General features: G+C 42.9%; 2 protein-coding genes across 4 annotated transcripts; one reads left to right on the top strand and one right to left on the bottom strand.

Moving 5' to 3' along the window:
* Window positions 1–247: 247 nt before the first annotated feature.
* Window positions 248–9536, bottom strand: Lama (phospholipase B domain containing lamina ancestor). The gene is made up of 8 exons (XM_076433972.1): window positions 9351–9536; window positions 3544–3806; window positions 2885–3034; window positions 2520–2766; window positions 1808–2055; window positions 1334–1574; window positions 576–1231; window positions 248–459 (listed from the first exon to the last, which is right to left on the bottom strand). The coding sequence occupies exons 2-7, from the start codon at window positions 3651–3653 to the stop codon at window positions 581–583; spliced, it is 1647 nt and encodes a 548-aa protein (XP_076290087.1). The 5' UTR covers window positions 3654–3806; window positions 9351–9536; the 3' UTR covers window positions 248–459; window positions 576–580.
* Window positions 9537–9607: 71 nt separating this feature from the next.
* Tbh (tyramine beta hydroxylase) lies at window positions 9608–19959 on the top strand. 3 transcript variants are annotated; one of them, XM_076433961.1, is made up of 10 exons: window positions 9608–15553; window positions 15640–15793; window positions 16231–16377; window positions 16665–16912; window positions 17335–17488; window positions 17992–18255; window positions 18352–18582; window positions 18699–18827; window positions 18916–19090; window positions 19639–19959. In XM_076433961.1, exons 1-10 carry the CDS (start codon window positions 15129–15131, stop codon window positions 19782–19784), a joined length of 2073 nt encoding a protein of 690 aa, XP_076290076.1. In that variant the 5' UTR covers window positions 9608–15128; the 3' UTR covers window positions 19785–19959. The 3 variants fall into 3 exon arrangements, with proteins under 3 accessions (XP_076290076.1, XP_076290067.1, XP_076290059.1); XM_076433952.1 differs by lacking the exon at window positions 19639–19959 and having other exon boundaries at window positions 18916–19581; XM_076433944.1 differs by lacking the exon at window positions 19639–19959 and having other exon boundaries at window positions 18699–19588.
* Window positions 19960–19993: the final 34 nt, after the last annotated feature.

The following is a 19993-nucleotide window of genomic DNA, read 5'->3' as shown; positions in this document are numbered from 1 at the left end:
CGTTTTCAACAAATATTTAAACACATTTTCTTTTCCCTTCTACTCGAAACTTGAAAGCGTCCGAGCGGTTTTTTCCTATCTTTCGGAGCTGTCGAAATTAGTTGGCACACTTCTTACACTAAAGCATTTACATTACGTTACATCTAAGATTATTACGTGCGCGTATAAAGAAATTGCTATTTTTGCAATCGACCGTTTTATAATATGAAAAGGTAGCGACGAGGGTAATAATTAAGAAGACAGTGCGTTTGATTTTTCTTTTACTTCATAAAATGTTACCAAAGGTGGCTAAGATAAGAGCCAGCTTACAAATTAAAAATATGTATGTATATGTATAATAATGTCATTACTTAAAATTTCATCTAAAGGAGATTATGATCCACATACAAGGAACACAGTTAAAATGTTTGAAAATATAAAATATCGCTTTCGAAATGACGAGTACACATTCTAGAACAGGCATGGACAAATGTTTGCTCGATTGGAGCATCCATCTTCAAGTATACCTTGAAAATGCCTGCGATCGAGCAAAAATTTGCCCATGCCTGTTCTAGAATTTAGTAATAGACTGACAGGACGATCAAGTCCAAACCCATCTATGAGCGACGTTTCCGAAAGCAAAAGTATCCGGGTGTCCTATGTGCGAAATGTTAGGAAATTTTTCAGACCATTTGAAGGGTGGTTTCGATCGTATTACAGTTGGTCCAGAAAACGCTTCGAAAGTTTCGTAGCCATCGCTGTCGACGGCTAAAATTTTGCTGTCTATGATACCGTACGGCACCGGCACCGTATCTAAATCACCGCGATATGCTAATTCCTGTAGTGGATCAACTTTTGAATTTGGAGTCTCGCAATCTTCCTGGCTGCATCCACGCATCGTGTTTCGAAATTGCTCGTATGTAGTGATGTTCTCTTGCAAACGCGCCAAACGGTTCTTCCATTCGTCATCGTTCGCATCCTTTCTGGCAGGTTTTACAATGTCGTTGACATTCGGAAAATTCGATATACCGCTGTAAAGTAGGTAGCCAGCTTTCTTGAACTCGTGCGTGTAATTCGTAGCGACGGTCAAGCTTGGCAATTGCTCCACCAACAGCATGGCCGAAGAACGCGGCTCGTAGACGATCCACTGGATCGCGGAAGCTCCTCCGTTTTGATGAGACATACATTTGAACCAGGATTGCTCGTTCGTTGCCAAACGATTTGCCGCCATCAATCTCGCCGACAGCATCACCTGAAACGCATCAAATCAAATATAATGAAATCAAATAAAATAAAATAAAATAAAATAAAATAAGATAAAAGCCGCTGTCTGGTAATTGCAAACGAGTCGTACGTGATCGTTTGGGTACAAGAAGCTCCATCCGCTGTGGTTTGTCGCCAACAGAGACGTCCCAGTTACAAGTAATTTACGATCTTCGCCATGCATCAAATAAAACTCGTCTCGGGACGACAGAGCTCCGGGATAAGATGACATTATTATCGTCCGGGCTGGCGTTGGAGCGGCAGTTTTGGTGGCAGGCAACACGTGATATCCGAACGTGTATTTCTTCAGAAGTCTCAACATTTCGGAGTAACTGTAAACGAAAGATCGATTAGGTTTACGTTAGGTGGTTAACACTAACCATGACCGGTTGCGGTACAGTTAATGTTAATGCAGCGAATAACTCTGCGTGTATCGCTGTTGGTAGTTGGTACCCACGTTGGTTGACGCTATCCTTGCCGCGTGGACAAAAGTACGGAACAATTATCGGTTTGGTCAGGTAATTGAACATCGCATCGAGAGAAAAACGTAATGCTATGTACTTACGAGGTAGCGGTGTTATGGCCAACCGCGATCAAAGGTTCCGAATCGTCTCGCGGTAATGATTTCAGTAAGATGATGGAGCTTAGGGGGATGTCCGATAGGTTGAACAGCCGCTGAAAACCGGGTATGTCGGAGGCCAGAGCGAGCCAAAGGAAATCGTCGGATTCCAGTGACACGGACACGCGACTTCTGCGTACAGCGAATTTCCAGCCAGCTTCCAAACCGTCCAATTGCATGTAAAATAATCGTACCTGCAGCAGTAACAGCGCGGCGTTAACGCAAACGTGTTTCTTATAGTAGTATTTATGTATTTATTTCGGCCTGCTGGCAAAAAGTGCCGGCATCTGTATGGCAGACGCTGCTCGGGCAGAACGAAGGCAGCTCGGCCCTGAATTCTGCCTTCAGGGCAGGTCGCGCTAACACAGAGACGCGAGGTACCTCGTCTGTGGCACTAATATTAGTGCGACGCAGACAGAATCCAGGACCGAGCTGCCTTCGTTCTGCCAGACAGATGCCGGCTCTTTTGGCCAGCACGGAGCTGGCGGAGATGCCCGTCCAAAATCGAGCATTTTGCTTACTGAGTATATTTCTGTCTATCGCAGAACCTAGGTGCCATTATTTATACGTATATTTGTATATTTATTTTTTATGGATTCGATCGGTTGGAAATATATCGATGAACCACCTCCAGCGAAAAAAAAAGAAACGCGCGTACCATATGCCAAAAAGGATCCGTGGTTTCCAATAGTTCAGCGCGTTGGCGAATCGTGATAGTATTTTCCCGAAGATATCGCGTCAACATCTGGCACTCGGCAACCTTCTCCTCGCATACCACCCTGACGGTGTTGTGCCAATGATGATGGATCAACTGCCAAGTCAAGCTGCCTTCCAAGAGACCGGCGGCGTAGGCTTGTACAGTGTCCGGGTATTTTGAGGAGGTTTCAATTTCGATGTAAGACCACCTGTAACATTGTTTATCGTTATCGTCGCGTCGCAACGGAGGAACGGAGGAACGGAGAAAGTTTTTCTTCGTTGTGTTCCATAGGCACATACGAACTACGAACTATTAACCATGCTCACCCATGCTCGAAAATTCCAGTTTTATAGTAAGCACGGGCTGCGTGTGACGGCACTGCGTTCAAATCGTTGCCTTGGCCCCAGAAGTCGATGCGGTACCCACCTTTTCGATTCCACGACACGGTAGCTGAATAAGTGCCATCTTGTTCAACGCTGTCGAGAAAAAAACGAACAGCATCGTTAGTATAGTTTTAGTTCGAAGCAGAGTTTCCGTGAGAAGATTTTCCAGAAGATACTTGTGAGGAGAAACGCAGTCAAGATCCGTTGATGGTCTATCGCGGCTCAACGAGCAACTAATCGTGCTCTTGGTATTGTATACTGTATACTGTATACATACACTCTGATGTAGATAGGGTGCGATACAACTGGTACAAGATAAACCGTTGAACGGGATGTTTGCCGACCCGCGACACGCGACCCCCGACACGTAAAACGCAAGACGTAAGAATCTGAGAAGCCAGACGTCGCGCGTCGCGTTATCCGATACTCGAGCGGCAAGTTGCGACCGGTCTCATCGAGCTCGTTACCGCTAAAATCCCGACGCTACCAGCTCCAATTTTCCCTGTTGCCTATTGTCGCGACGAATACGCGAGAATCGTAGATATACGGAAACGTAGATAAGGCGTAGACGTATAGCGCAGAGAAAAACAAGGATAGCTTACTGTCCAAACTCGCCGAGGATTATCGCTCCAATTCCCAGGAGAGCAACGGCGACGAGAATGTAGGTGGAGATGCGTGTCTGCAGCCAGGAGGCTCCTACTACCTTCAGCATGGCTCATCGGTAAGCTATACACCTTGGTTACAACGTGAGAAAAAACGCTGGGAAGCACGAATTTCGCGTTCTCAACCCATCGATTACAGAAGCCTGGTCTTCGACCTCTTCAGGCGCTTTAGAAAACGCCGGCACGCTCTTCTCCCGTGGTCACTGAAACGATACAAAATCCACAGATGAAGGGCGAGCAACGATCAGCAAGATCAAATAGCTCCCGAGTTTTATTTTAACCCTTTGCACTCCCTCGACGAGTGTGCGACTCGTCATCAGAGAAAGAGAAATGTAAATAAAACGGGGTTTGATGTGGTGTATTTGGTTCCTCCTTTATTTAATTGTCTTATTATTTGGGGAAAAACAAATAGAAGTTTCACAAAAATAAGTCCCATTGATATAAGTAGCAGTCAAGGAAAATTCCTTTTATAGTAAATATCAAATAAAACACTTGAAATAGTAGTGAGTGGTTGGCAATAAAATTGAAAAATAACGCTCTTCGTAATCTTTACCCTTTTTACCCCTTTGCTTTAGGCTTTTCTTGTTATTCTCTACATGTATCGTTGGTCGACTTCAGAAGTTCATCGCGCATCGATATATTCCCGCTCCGAATTCGTCGTTCGAAGGTTTCAATTCCAGTTGCACTCGACCTCGCCGGCTCCGGCGCGCCGCGCGCCGTTTCGCTTCGCTTCGATTCGAACGCGGCGTTCTAACATGCGTTGGATCATCGAAGAAATCAAGGACGAGCTCGATCGAGTGCAAGTATCAATGAAAAATCGGGCTCGATGTCGCGGTGACCGGGTAACGCCTATTTCCCGACGCTGCGCGGTGGTTTCGAACGTCTCACAACTTGCAACGCCTCGTCAGGCTATTCGTTAGATTTAAACGGTCCGCAGACGATGCAATTTATCGTACAACAAACTAAGTTGCTTCAACCGTCTCAAAGACAATCGCAAAGTTGATCATCCTTGGAATGAATGAGAAAACTACAAATCGTGTCGTCTGTGGGCCTTGTTACTTCGTTCCATTCGTTTGCTTTCTAGAGACGAATCGGTGAAATCGTTGTCAATCGTTGTCAATCGTTGTCAATCGTCGTCTGTCGTCGACGTGACGGTCAGAAACGTAGGCGAAGGTGAAGGTCGGATTCTCGTTGCCGACAGGCCGATAGTATTTGGCAGCCGTGATTACGCGTGTCGGCGTATCACCGAATAAAATAGCGGTCGCGACGCTATTAATACGGAAACTAATTCCTGACACGAGGAAAATCTGTGCGAGGAAAATCGTCCAAGATAAACAGAGCTGCTGCTACCGATACTTTGACCTCTCCTACTATTCGCTACGTACTAATCACTAAATAGACTGCGGACAAGACTAGGGCAAAAATTTTATCAACGATTGACGAATAAATTTCTATTTCAATCGTTAATCGCAATTAACAATTAATCTCATAGTTTAGTCGTTAAAATTGCGGTTAACAATTAAATACTTATTAATCGTAAATTGCGGACGCTCTTGAATCGTTTTAACGTTTTTACTATTTTAAATTACATGTATGTACTCCCTGCTCATTGCTCATGCGTCTTTGTTTTCGATAGGTACAGCAACGATAATGACCGAGCTCGACGACGCGACGCGTCGTTCGAAATATATTCGATATTTCCGACAACATAATTCGGAGTCATTCTTGAAACATAAGCGCGAACGAAACGACGCGACGACGGACGGAGGTTGAGGCCGCAACATTTCCATTGGCGTTTATTAGCTCTTTCGATTATCGTCTATTTGTCGATAACAAAGTGAGCAGTCGCGCGCCATTTCTACGGCGATAATTAAACAAATTGTTGTTGAACACGGTTGAAACCTTCGCGGATCCGCACGTGTGTGCACCGGCGATTATAGACAACGCGTTAAATACCAATTCTTGGATAGCCTTCGAAAGTTTCGACCAAAGACAGACACGGACAAGCTTTTCGTTGGATTTCGCGAAATTGCGTTCCGAATCTTTCCGATTCGATGCCCTTCAGGCGGTAGACTCGTTTCCAGGATTGCAAATGGGGTTTTTCAGTAGTCAAAAAGGCCAGATAAAAATAAGGCCAGATGAAAATAGCTACATGCGCAGTTGTATGCTTCCGATAATGCAAATTACGCCTCGTAATTACGCTTTTATCTAGCTCTTTTGACTACGAAAAGACTTTGCATTATCGAGAACCGAGAAGGGGCGTATTAAGCCACCTTTGCAATTCTGGAAGCAACACTACCCCCGTAAGAGAAGAAAAGGAAATGAAAGAAGTTTGAATGTGTCCTCGTGGAGGTACAAGAATAGACTGGGTGTAACGTGACGGCAACCTAAAAATACTATCCCACGCTCGCGGCATCAAGGGACGACAACTTCGATGGTAATCTGCGAAAGTGCACTGCACTTGTCGCGACAAGTTTACGACGGCCGTGAAAAAATATCGATAATCGGTAAAACTTTATGGAACATGCTTGTATCGCAGGATCGACACATTCGCGCAGACATAGGAGATAACGCTCGTGAACGTTACACGAAATAGTTCCGCGAAACTTACGTATGAACGATCGCGATTAGGCTGTCGAAGCGCGTTCGTTCACGATAAAAACGAAATGTACGCTGTAAAGACACCGATTCCGCGATTCGAAGATAACATAGTCCGTATAATTGATATACATAGATTGGACAGCGTTATATGTATTGTTCCTAATGTTCCGCGCGTGAATCACGTGTACACGCAATCGGTTCGATGTCACGTTCTTGCAAAACCGGAAACGCGGACAGTCTTTCCGAGCGTTCTTGCGGAATCGAGGGAAGAATACAATACAATATATGTATACAATATATTAGGTGTGCCAATAAGTTCTTTCCCCTGTTTTTTCCAAATTCTTCTTCCAGAATCTTGTCTGGTCACTCCCAATCTTTCTGCCAATTCTTCTTGCGTCTGGGTCGGATTTTCCTTGAGCAATTCCTCTAACTTACCGTCGTCGAACTTTCTCGGTGCAGAAAATCTTTGGTAGCACTTTTTGCATGTTCTGTAAGATACAGCGTTTTCTCCCAGTGCCGTACAAATCATTTCAGCAGCTTCAACAGCTGATTTCCTAAGCTGGAATGCAAAGAGTAAGCAGTGACACAAATGTATTGCTTGAAATTGTCACACAGGACTGGAAACGCCCAAAACGCTCATCGCGACTCTTCTTAAACCTAAAAGAGAACGCTCTTTCAGATGGCACCAAAATCGGGAAGTAATTCGAATTCAGTCAGAAGTTATGATCGTAGAAAAAAAGGGGAAGGAGCTTATTTGCACACTTAATAAATTGTTCTAGAAAAAGTGCAGCACCAGGTACATACGAACTGGTGGAACGAGCAATTACACGTGCGACTGAATTGAATTATACTGTCGTGTCACGTCGGCTGGAAAAAATGATTCTTTGAAAGAAATCCATTCCGATGAAGCGAGAATCGCCCCACGCCTCGCGTCGCGTCGCGTCGGTCGTCTACGTCTACTAGCAGAAAATGCGCGACAAACCGCGCGTAACCGCATCGCGTTATCTGTATCTGCATCTGCGTTTGTATAAAGGCAGCCAGTTTAATTAGCAATTACAAGTGTCGTCGGCACCGGTTATAAATTTAAATTTAATTGCTCTACTAGTGTCTCCTACTTGTGGTAGTCGCGATTCGAGACGAATCGATCATGCGTTGCATCGTTATTGTTACGAGGAAAATCGAACCCATTATCTTCATAGTTCTACATATTTTGAATTCTTCATCGACTTGTGCGATTATCTCCCTATTCTTGCCAATAGCGCGTTATAACTACATAGTTGGAGCCTTGGGCAAAGTAGAATTTCGGGGCCCCTAACCCCAACTAAATAACTTTACGAGAAAAACGTAGAATTTCGATCTTGGATCTTGGTTTGTGTTCGGGGCCCCGGGCATTTGCCCAAGTTGCCTATAGGGTAACGCGCCACTGATTTTTGCGCTTGTTTCCGATAGCTGTGCAACGCTTACGATTAATTAATGTATTATTCACTTTCGCTGCGATCGTTCCGTAATAGCGACGCAATGTGTTTTCATATTAATGCTGGATAAAAGAGCAATTGGCAATTATTCATTCTTGTAATGGAATGCCATTAAAATGTATACGCCTACGGCCTATGATATTGGTTGTAGTTTCAAGATTGTCAATGTTGTTTCTGTTTTAGCGTAAACTCAATATTTCTTAATTGAAACGCACAGACAGTCGAAACTGCATCCGTTATCATATATGGTGCAACGACACCGTCTCGCAAGAAGATGCTATAATGTAAAGTAAAGTTAAGTATATATTAATGTAAAATATGAATATATATTAAGTATATAGTATATATTAGGTAGACTCGTTTTCAGAATTCCAAGGGTGCGGGATCAGGAGCGGATCATGACAAGTGGGGACCCTAAGCGGTCAAAAATTTCGGGGCCCCGCAAGAAAAAGTTTCAGGAAAACTCTCATTAAGTCACAACCAAGAAAGAAAAGTAATGAAAAATTCTACATAGTGCAACTTAGAGGCCATACACTTAACATTTTGATTTCAGATGTGTTCGATTATTTTACCTTCTTTTCGGCACCGTAATTTGCATTATTCGGAAGCATACAATACTATTTCCATAGCAACATGCTGCCGAATAATGCAAATTACGTCTCGTAAACGAAAAAATAGGAATTTTTTAGGGCGGTCGCGCCCTAGATCGATCTTTGATCTAGCGTTTTTCACTACTGAAAAGCCCATCTTTGTATGTATTATCGAGAAATGAGAACGCGCATTCCGCACCCTTGCAATCCTGGAAAGACAAGTCTACCACCTTAACGAGCCTAAAATCTAACAAATATGAATGTTATACACCTTTCTTTTTAACTGAAGTAAAATTTGATTCGCTTGTAATCAATATTTAAACTTTAAACCCCTTGCTCTACAATATCGTGTCAGACTCGTGATGAAGATTCTGACCAGAGTCTAATAGATATGTATGTTATCATTTTCCTTTAAATCGAGAGACGAGATTCTATAATTCTATTTTAGTTTTGTTAATGTATAATTATCGGAGAACATGTATAGGCATACAATAGATATAAATTTTCTCCTTTTTTAGGAAACTACGAACTACAAAGAAAGTTCTAATCACTGAAACCGTAAAATAAATCGTAGGGCAAGCACATAAAAATAAATGTAGCCATATAAAAAATGTAAATTTTCTTTTCTCTTCTAAGACAGTTTTCCGGATGAAGACGTTTCAAACTTTAAACTGTAAAGAAAATAATACGGGAAATAATAATAAAACTACATAAGGTTTTAAATAATCTACAGATTTTGGCTATCATGGTGAACCAATAATCGAGTATAAAGCGCGAAGAGAGGGCCAGGGCACGAGGCGTGGAACAAGTTCCGAGGTCCACGGTCCACGTGCTTCCGTTCGACAATCTACGAAACGGAGCAGCTTCTAAGGAATGTCTAGAATGGAGTACCGATATAAGAACACGTGAAACAGAGATCGAGTGAATCGTCGGATATGTGTTTTCGCGTTGAAACGGAACTTTCAATCCGGCGCGTGCACATGTCTCTGCGGATATGTAGGTAGTGGTCGAGTGGATATGATCGACGACGGCTCTCGTTTCTCGTCTAGCGGTCGTCGAGAGACGCCGCTCTGTTACTTACCGTGGCCAAAGAACAGTCTGTATTGGAGCGCGTCGTACACGGGCAGAAGATCGGTCATTCGTATGGAGATTACATTCCTTTGATGTGGTTTTTGTTGCGGGTTTACCGTGGACGTGGCTCAGTCGCTTCGACACCGAAGTACGTACAAGCGCGAGCACTCGGTGTTTGCTGGGAACTGACTGACACCAACACCGACACCGACTGCCACGCCGAACGACGAGCGGAGGAGCGGAACCACGCCGAGCTGAGCGGAGCGGTCTCGCGCGGCGCGGCGCGGCGTGCGGGCACATCGTCGTGTCGACCGTGTCGTGTGTTCCCTTACCACTTCCATTTCCACTTCTACTCGCATCATGCAGCATGCAGCATGCTACGCGCTGACGCTCTCGCCACTCGCCACTCGCCTCTCGCCCTCGCCACTCGCCACTGCTCGCCACTCGCCACTCGCCACTTGCCAACCGGTATCGTAGCTAGAGAATAGTAGAGATGGTATCAGGCCTCTGCCGCACGACGCGACGGTGTTCCATAACGCCGTAAACCTGGACAAGCATTAAAAACACTAGACGAAGACTAAAAACGTTTCTTCTCGTAATAAATGCATAGAAACATATTGAAATAATTTTTTATTCTTTTGTTACCCAGTATTCAGGTCACAAGCAATGTAATATACTACTTGAAAAGCTGAAAAACCCCATCTTTGCATTAACGAGAAATGAGAATTACAATCCCGGAAACGCGACTTCTACCCCCTTTAGGGGTGCATTTCGAAGACTTGCACCATACTGAGAAAATGTACCGCACGGCCCTGGATGACATCAAGTCAGTGGCGCGTTACCCAATGGGCAACTTGGGCAAATGCCCGGCACCCCAAGCAAAAGGGGGCCCCGAACTCCGAACACAAACCAAGATCCAAGATCGAAATTCTACGTTTCTCTCATAAAGTTATTTAGTTGGGGTTAGGGGTCTCGAAATTCTACTTTGCCCAATTAGGTTCGAATCTAGCTGGATAGTTTCGAATGTTTCACCAGTACATATTTCGAAAAAGGAGAGCAATATATAGATTCAGGTAGATTCTAGAACCCAAACGAGGAAGGTTCGAATCCTTTATTAGTATGTACCTACTTTGAGGACCGTAGGCGGTACTTTCATGGCATTGTTGTCCTGTATCGGCGACGCTGTTCACGCTGTACCCACGAGTAAAGGTTGATTTATAGCCTGAGAGATATCCTCTCTGTGTATAGTATCCGCACAGACACGGAACGTGTCCGACTAGACAAATATTCTACAATGCATTTGAGTAGAAGTGTCGGTACGTGTCTGCGCGGTTCCGCTACGGCAGGTTTTACCCTTAACACTCCGAATTATTTAGCAAATTTGTTGCCAACAACCTTACTTTAAACAATTTTCTTTATTAATTATATTAATATAGCTCTCAAACTTTGTTGTAATTCATATTTGCGGAACTTATATTTGCTTTTAACTAAAAAATATAAATCAAGGGAGAACCAACTACAGTAAAGTGCGTTTACTGTCCGCGATCAGGTACGCGATCACTATCCAGTGCCTACCCACTCCACTGTCATGTTGTCCTCCTCTCCTTTCGGCTTTCTTTTGAGTCACACTCGACAAGGAGTGCAAAGGGATAAACATTTCCATTCGAATGCATTGAAGAATATTTGTCTGGTCGGATACGTTCCGTGTCTGTGCGGATGGCGGATACTATAAATCTTCCCTCGCTTTGATCCTTTCAACGTGTATCCTTACACTCTATCTAGCGGCACAACTTCCATCGCCAGAGTCGACAATTGGAACTTGTTTGTCGATCGTTTTCTAAAAATAAATGTTTGTTTATCCCATGCCAGTTTATTTCCTCTAGTCTACCAATTGTTCGGAAACTCTATACTCTATACTCTATGTATAGTATCCTAAGATAAGTATTGCGATGTTGAATAAGTTAGAAAAAATATTGCTGACATAGATAGAGACCAGCGATCGCTAGCCTATGCAGTTCTCCGGGAAGACAGTGGTCGTCGCTCCAACTTAATCAGTTCTAATTGGGTCTAATTGAAAATTTTAGCCGCTCGGGGACTGTAAGCGTGGTCGCGCGATGTGTGTGGATGATGCACTCTACTTAACGGAGAAAACGTTCGAAAGGAACACGTTGATAAATAATAATTTGCGTTTCATCTACGGAACAGAGACAAGACCGTTCGCAGATACGAATCGATTACCATTATGCTAACGATCGTGAATGCATCGTTGATCGGAAAACGAACGTGTCCAACCCTGTTTTCCAGAAACGCTCATAAGAAATCACCGTTACGGTAACTTATGCGTTTGCATATCGTGATCGGCTCGAATCGGTGACGTAAAAGTCTTCGGTGCCGCGATCCTCGTGCCGTGCATCTATTATCGCAAAGCTCTCTTTTCTCGCCATTCGCGATACTGTTTCGTCTGAAATCTGAAATATGTACAATACGTCGTTAGCATTACACATATATTGTATGTATATTTATCGTTGCAACGATTCTTGTCGCGAGGAGCGCGAGGAGCCCGAGTAGCCCAACGCCCAACGATATGACCATGCTGGAAAGCTTCTCGCTGTGTCGCGAAAGAACCGATGCAAAGTGCACAGTGGTATCCAAGATCAAATCAATGACACCATCTGTGTCCCCCTCGAAACCATACAATTTTTCTCTGAAACATTTTTCTCCAAAATGCTTCATTTGCAAACCGTTCGAAATGCTGTCGAGGCACTCGAGAAGAGCAACGCGCCGCTAACACGCACGCAACGAGTCAAGGAGTCGTCAACCTTTCGTCATTCGGAGACCATACTCGACCTTTGGCTCGCTAAACTCTATCTTTCTTCGTTCGGAGAGCGATTATCGCTGTCGCGAACTTATCCACCTCCGATGCTTTACATTCTAAACGGTCTCAACACGGTCAACAGCCGTATCAAGAACAGTGATCCTCTCTCTCTTGAATATTTCTAGATTTTTAGATCTTGATCGTCGAGTTAGATGACTCGGAAGACGCGCACGGTTTCGCGTATCGCGATGACGAGATAAGACAAGCGATTTTTTTAATGAGTCATCGTTCTCTTCACGCGATGGCGCCTCCGATTCCGATTGTGTCTCCTATCAGCGCGGAGCGATGCAATTGCGTAATAGAAGCGGCGAGACGCCTTGGGACGGTCATTTATGATTCACGAGGGACGATTAAAATTTCTAATCGAGATCAATCCGGCCTCCTCCCCGACTTCTAGATTCGTCTCTTTTCGCCGGCGCGGCGCGGCGCTGGCTAATCGTTCGCGACAGTTAATCGTGGGAATCGATCGCGAACGACGAGAAACACCTGAGGCGATAGCTCCTAATGAAAATGTGGATAGATAAATAGATGATCCAATAACGCGCAACTATTTCACGATTCACCACCATTATTTCTTAGCGTTGCGCAAACAATGTCGGGCACGCGCTAATACCAACGACAAATACTGTATACATAATACTATGTACAATGTATATACAGTGTATGTATCTCGATAAGATTGCAAGATATTCGTTCGTTCGTTCAAAGATAGAAAGAAATCTGTGAAATCTCGTTACGCGATGTCCCGTAACTTGTAGATTAGGGTGACTCTTATTTCCGACTTTGAAATTTCTTTTACGGCACCCCATCCCGGATAGCACAAACACGTCTGCAGGTAGACATTCAGACTACTCCTATTGACTTATTGCTTCAGAAACTATCGGAAGGACAAGGCTTCGCAGAAGCCAGAAGTCCTCTTTACCCGTTTACCTGCCGATCTGATTCCAAGTACTAATCGGCACTTGTCCGTACGTTCTTGAATCCGTGAAAGCGACGGTCTCACAGGACCGGCCGGCCCCTAACTGCTAAAACGCATTCATTGATCCCAAGGGTCGAAGCTTGGCCGATTCTTCTTTGCCTCCAAGAAAGGACAGGCGAACAATGAATGACTGCTTCTCGCAGGTCGAACCTCTTGCTTCCAAGAAAGCCTAGAATGTACACAGCCGAAATATTCGTTTCTTACTTACAAGTAGATCAAGTTTGAAGAAATCAGACGTATAGTTGAACGAAGGAAAGATTAACTACAATAATGTCCGGTAGCTTTATTGGATTACGCAACTTTCAACATTAAAATATTATCTTAAACGCCTTCGCGCGTACGACGCCATCTTGAAAATAAACGGAACTCGAAGTCCAACGGTTATCTTGCTCTTCTTTGCTAAATCGATATTTCTGCTAGCCACTGCCAGGTGTTCCTTTTACATATTGTATCTCTTGCGAAGTTCCAAGCAAACAGGCGGAACAAACATGTCAAAGTTGTTAATAATCGTCGAATTGTTAATAAATATGTTCAAATACATTACATAACATTTTCGGTGAATTTCGAATCGATTTCTTTGCAGAATTTGTCATCGGGTTTGAAGAAGATAATGAAACAGCGGAAGAAGAAGAGGAGATATCGAGGATCAAATTGATTTCGGAATTGGTGTCACGTGGCTATGGAATTATTCGTGGCCGTTGCCGTTATGCCGTTGAGGCGCGTGTCGCGAAAATTTTGCTCGCAATAAGAGTCGTGGAATTTCTTGATTGCGGTTCGGATGGCGAAGCGAGGCGAGGCACGCGTCGCAAACGGAATGCAATATGCGCCCCATGGTATTCGATCATCCAGATCCAGACAATTTTTGAATGCTTCAGCATTTTTTTGTTTCACACGGTAGCGTCATGCGTCGTTTCGCTGACAGTGCCATATATACTGTACCGCGATGCATTCCGATTAGACACGGCTCTCTTCCGTAAATGGAAATGGTTTGCCAAAATGAAACTTACGCCGATAAAGACAAACGTAATCGATCGCAGAACATGTTATCTGGCACACCTCGACCGTGTCCGAAACGATCAATGAAGTTTACCAACGATATCACGATTTTGACAACTTCGCCGACCGAGTCTCGGAGAGCCCAGCTTCAGATTTTTCAAAAGAAATTTGATGAAATTCATTTGGCACCTGACTATTTATGCGCTATTAAATCTTACCTTGCGAGACTAGTCGTACTACACTAACCGTACCGCGACCGGTCAAATGACCGCTTTCACGTTGTTTATTTTTTAGTAATTTAAATTATAAAGATGCTTTCATTAGGAATTAATCAATAAATTTCTTTATTCGAGCACGTGTTGTTATCAAAACTGTGAAACATCTAAATCTAAATAAATTTAGCCTTGTAATTTTTGTAAAACAATATATGTACATACATATTTCCGATACGTTTTGTTGTACCAGGTACGGTTAGTGCTAATGATTCATTTCTGACAATGAGCGAAATTGCGAAGGGACGAATCCTATTGAAACGATTAGTTCAGGTGCCACGAAATCAGAATGATATCGTTTGTTTAACCTTAATCGCTGACCTTGGTCCGAGATATTAGCTTATTGTCTGTAATCTCGAAAGATTTTACAAACATGCACGTCATGGTTCTTGATTTCTTTGAAATTGTCGGTTTAAACAAATATTCATATCGTTTCTTTCGTAATGAAACGCTCGAAACTATATAGACTTCAAACGGAGTAGTCAAACTACATCTATTTATGAGTCTAACCATCATTTCAAGACAGTGTCAAGACATTTTCAATGCAATCTCGGTGGTTTACTAAATGATCTGTAAAAAAGACTTTCCAACAAGCATGTATTTATCGGTTTATCGTCGGTTAAAGTGGAAATCCTTTGATCGTTCATATTCGCAGGGTTTCTTGGGATGCGCGAATTCGAGCGCGCGAACGAGTTATGTATTTCTGCGTGTGCGCGCCGCAAGAAATCGGCGGCAAACCGCCTTCATACGAAATTCCTCTTTTCAATCCGGCCCGTTTCTCTCAGTAGAAATCAACGGCACAAAGGTGAAACACCGCGAAAGATATCGCGGTTCAAGTATAAAAGTATAATTCCTGTTTATTCATTGCTTCATTCGAAAAAATCCGTGAATATCCACACATCCAACGATATCCTTACTCTCGGCTTTTCGAAAATGTTCCTGACATCGTACCACTTCGTTTTATTCGCGGTTTTGAACACCGGTTCGTGTTTGCCGTGGCACGCTCATCGCCAGAGCGAAACGGAAGATTTCGATTTAGCGAACAGCATTCACAGCACCCCGCTCGGGCCGGAAGCCACTTTCCATTGGAGGTAGAATTTCAAAGCGAAACGAAAAATATTTTTCCAGAGATTGTCCGAAAGTGAATACCTACTTCCGGTATATTCGAACGTTTCAGAGTTGATTTCATGAGTGAATTAATCGTCGCGGAAGTCCATTTCGTAGGCGTGGACACCGCGTGGTTCGCCATTGGATTCTCGGATTACGGAGAATCGAAGCCCGCCGATTATTGCATTCTGTGGACCGATTGGCATCGTCAAGTTCAATTACAGGTATTCGCGCTCTTCTTTCATATTCCCTCTGTCCCATAATAATAGTAGCACTTGATAAATCTCATTTGTCCCATAATAAATATAGAACGCAACATTTATTATCAAAAATTTTATATCTATTTTATAACCTAGTTTTTATTTTGAGTGTTCAGACAGTTTCTCTGGATTTTTCAATAATTTCGTTACCGCATTTTAAACTTGTAGGTAGGATCCCTTGGCTACGAAGCTTTCCTTTCCCTGTATGCGTGAGCTTAAAATTAATTGGAGCCATTGTTCTTCATTGCTTCCAGCATAACTTGTTTTTCTTTTCGTCTTACTTTTGCAATGGGTTGTGATATTCACTGAAATTCTTTGATATTCTTTTATATTATGCATACAAAGTATCGATATACTATACTGTGTTCTAAATTCTACACTTGTATACGTATTTGTACTAGGACGCGTGGGCCAACGGGGAAGGCAAGTTGAATTTGGACGAGCAGCAGGACTGTGAAAATTTCGCATGGAGGCGGAGAGGGAACGTGACCAAGTTCACCTTCTCCAGAAAATTCGACACTTGCGACGAAAATGACTATATCATGGAGGTTATTATATGTATATTCTAATTTTTTGGTAAACCGTTTGTTTTACGAAAAAAAGGTAATACCATATAAAAGACGCAGCCTGTCCAAATCTACAGATTTTGTCTAACACATCTGTCAAAGAAAGGCTGTAAAAAGAATCTTGACAAAAATGTTTGACAAAAGTAAATAAGAGACACCCTGGTACACATTTATTGATCTTAATTTTCTTACTCTGCATATTTCTCCGAGTAGTAGTAACTATAGCCGTGTGTATACATAATTAATTGAGTAACAATTACCGATTTCAGAGAGGTACCACGCATTTGGTATGGTTGAGGGGCGTCGGTCCGCTGTCATCTTTGGCAGGTCTGCAAATTTCGGACGCGGAAACTACCGGCATGACTCGGGCCGAATTGATCAGATTAGTGCACAAGAAACCAAGTTTTCCTTCGAACGCGTGGAGGTTGGAATTATCGGCTCGCCAAGTGAAAATACCGAACAAGGAGACTACTTATTGGTGTCGCGTACACAAATTGCCACCAGTCTTGTCTCGGAAGTAAGAAAGAGAGAAATCATTTGGCGGTACGCGCGAAGATCGCGATTTAATAGATATCTCTTCAAGGGAGTAGAGACTCCTTTTTCCAGGATTACAAGGGTGATTACAAGGGATTTGCGTTCTCATTTCTCGATAATAGAAAAATGGGGTTTTTCGGTAGTTAAAAACGCTAGATAAAAGTCCTATTTTTCGTTTTATGGTGCGTAATTTGCATTATTCACCTGTATGCTCCCGAATAATGCAAATTACGCCTCGTAAACGAAGAAATAGGACTTTTGAGGGCGATAGCGCTCTAAATCGATCTTTTATCTAGCGTTTTTAACTATTGAAAACCCCGATTTTTCTATTATCGAGAAATGAGAACGCGAATCCCAAACCCTCGCAATCCCGGAAACGAGTCCACCGTTTTAATCTATTCGCAGGCATCATGTCCTTCAATTTGGCCCAGCGATACAAGCGGGAAACGAGCATCTGGTGCACCACATGGAAATCTTTCACTGCGCTGGACCCGCCGACCTCGAAGTCCCTATGTACGATGGTCCTTGCGATGGAGCCGACAGACCAGAAAAAACTCATGTATTTCTCTCCATAGCTTAGAATTTAGAATTTAGAAGCTTCCAAAATATTTGCCCTATTATCTCTGGCTTGAATTAATGTGGCTTCACCCTTTAGGTAATTATTAGACAGCGGATCTTTATGCAAAATAATAATTTTCTACCTGAATTGCAACAATCTGGAGTGAAATAGAAATGTATTTTCTTTGGTAATATGCCCGATTGATAGGAACTGATACGGCAATAGTTTTCAATTGCTCATTTTTCTCATAAATGCATAAAATCCGCTAACTAGTAATTACACTCCTTAATGTAATTTCTGTTTATTAAACATTAGAAATTCAATGTTTTTTTATACACATATTTTTAGTGTGTCTTTCTTAACATATTGTATGAACGAAATGAAACGAAGCTTCATTACTTTTATTGAATGAAGTAGAATTATTAACGAAATATAAAGACGTCTGAATGTCTAATACTGCAGACGTCTTTAAGATGAATCGTCGCTATGATTTTCCCTGTTAGATCTGCAAGAAGGTGTTAGCAGCCTGGGCAATGGGGGCGGACGCGTTCGTCTACCCCGAGGAAGTCGGACTCTCGATCGGTGGAAAGGATTTTAATCCTTACACGATGTTGGAAGTCCATTACAACAACCCCGGTCTCGAGGAGGGAAAGATCGATTCCTCGGGAATTCGATTTGTTCTAACGTCCAGCTTGCGGAAGTACGATGCCGGTGTGATCGAGCTGGGCTTAGAGTACACGGATAAAATGGCAATACCGCCGCGACAAGTAGATCAATTTCGAAATTCCGAGATTTCGTTTTGCTGAAACGGACGGTTTTACCGAAGTAATGAATGTTTCTTTTCCGTTTCGCGATTGCCGCAGGAATCGTTCGTTTTATCGGGACACTGCATTCAGGAATGTACAGGGGTCGGCCTTCCGCAGTATGGCATCCACATCTTCGCGTCGCAACTTCACACGCACCTAACAGGCACCAAAGTTATCACGCGGCACATCCGAGACGGAGAAGAGATGCCTCCCTTGAATTACGACAATCACTATTCCACTCACTTTCAAGAGATTCGGCTCCTGCCGAAACCCGTCACCATCTTGCCCGTAAGAATCTCTTCAAAAACCGATCGTTTTGTTTTTTTCTTTTTCTTTTTCGATTCGTGTCTTGCGATGCTTGCAATTCGAATTTCCGGACGAGATCTTTCACGAGCATGTTGCAGGGTGACTCTTTGATAACAACTTGCACGTACAGAACAGTGGACAGAGAAAATGTTACTCTCGGTGGTTTCGCAATATCCGATGAGATGTGCGTCAACTATATTCACTATTATCCTAGTGCACGATTAGAGGTAGGTGATACACATTCGACGTCCGTAATTATACATATAGTGTATAGCAGTCTCAATCGGTCTATACATTCTATACGATCGGTTTCAGGTATGCAAAAGTGCTATAAGCGACGATGCCTTGAGAACTTACTTCCGATACATGAGGGAATGGGATGGTCAACACACCAGCATCGACAAGGGAATATCAGCGAATTACAAAAGTATCGAGTGGACCAAAGTTCGTGTGCAGGCTCTTCACGATCTCTACGAAGCCGCGCCATTAGGTTCTCTCTCTCTCTCTCTCTCTCTCTCTCTCTCTCTCTCTCTCTCTCTCTCTCTCTCTCTCTCTCTCTCTCTCTCTCTCTCTCTCTCTATCATCTTTTATTTCGGAATTATCGTTTTAACCCTCCGTATGCTGTGCCGAAGTCTATTTTCATCGGAATTGAATGCTCATTCAAGTACTCAATTTCTGCCAATTAAACTAACTGAATAGCTGTTTCATTTTCATTGAGCATATCGGTCAGACTAATGTGTATAAAAAAGTAAAAGTAAATTTTTAAAAATTATTAATTAGAGCTGTGAACGGTCCTCGGCATTGCCAATTATACAACATATAGCTATAACCCAGATAGCACAGTCTAAAAAACGTTCAGGAGACGTTCGTAGGACATTCGACAGGTCTTTAAGACGTCCCTAAGAACTCTCAAAGGTCCATAAATGTTAATTAAATCGAAAGAAGGGAAGAGTAAAAACAGATTTCGACAAAATTTCCTTAAACCGCGGATCTTCGTCCAATCTTCGTCGACCGATTTCTAACGATATTTATTTTCAGGAATGCAATGCAATGGGTCTGACGGGTCACGGCTTCCTGGACTATGGGACAACATAGCAGCGACACCGGTTAAACTTCCTGTACCCCCACCGGCTCGCAGTTGTCCCGATTCGATGTTAAAGCAAGAAATAATTAATTACGTTTAAACTAAAGTTAAAAAAGTTAATCGGTAGATCGTAGATGGTAGACAGTAGTCAATAGAAGAAGTTTGAGTAATATCAAAGATGTTTGGCTTTTTGTTTCGACGCCCGATTCCTCCTTTACGCAATTCTTTCTGAATAAAACAATAGTTACAATGTTACTGTACAAGTTTTTAATCAATATCTGTTTTTTTTATTGCCTGTATTCTTTAAGG

The sequence above is a fragment of the Lasioglossum baleicum genome, chromosome 1, assembly GCF_051020765.1.
Source record: "Lasioglossum baleicum chromosome 1, iyLasBale1, whole genome shotgun sequence".
In the NCBI taxonomy this organism is placed as follows: domain Eukaryota; kingdom Metazoa; phylum Arthropoda; class Insecta; order Hymenoptera; family Halictidae; genus Lasioglossum; species Lasioglossum baleicum.
This window is presented reverse-complemented; position numbering and strand designations above follow the sequence as displayed.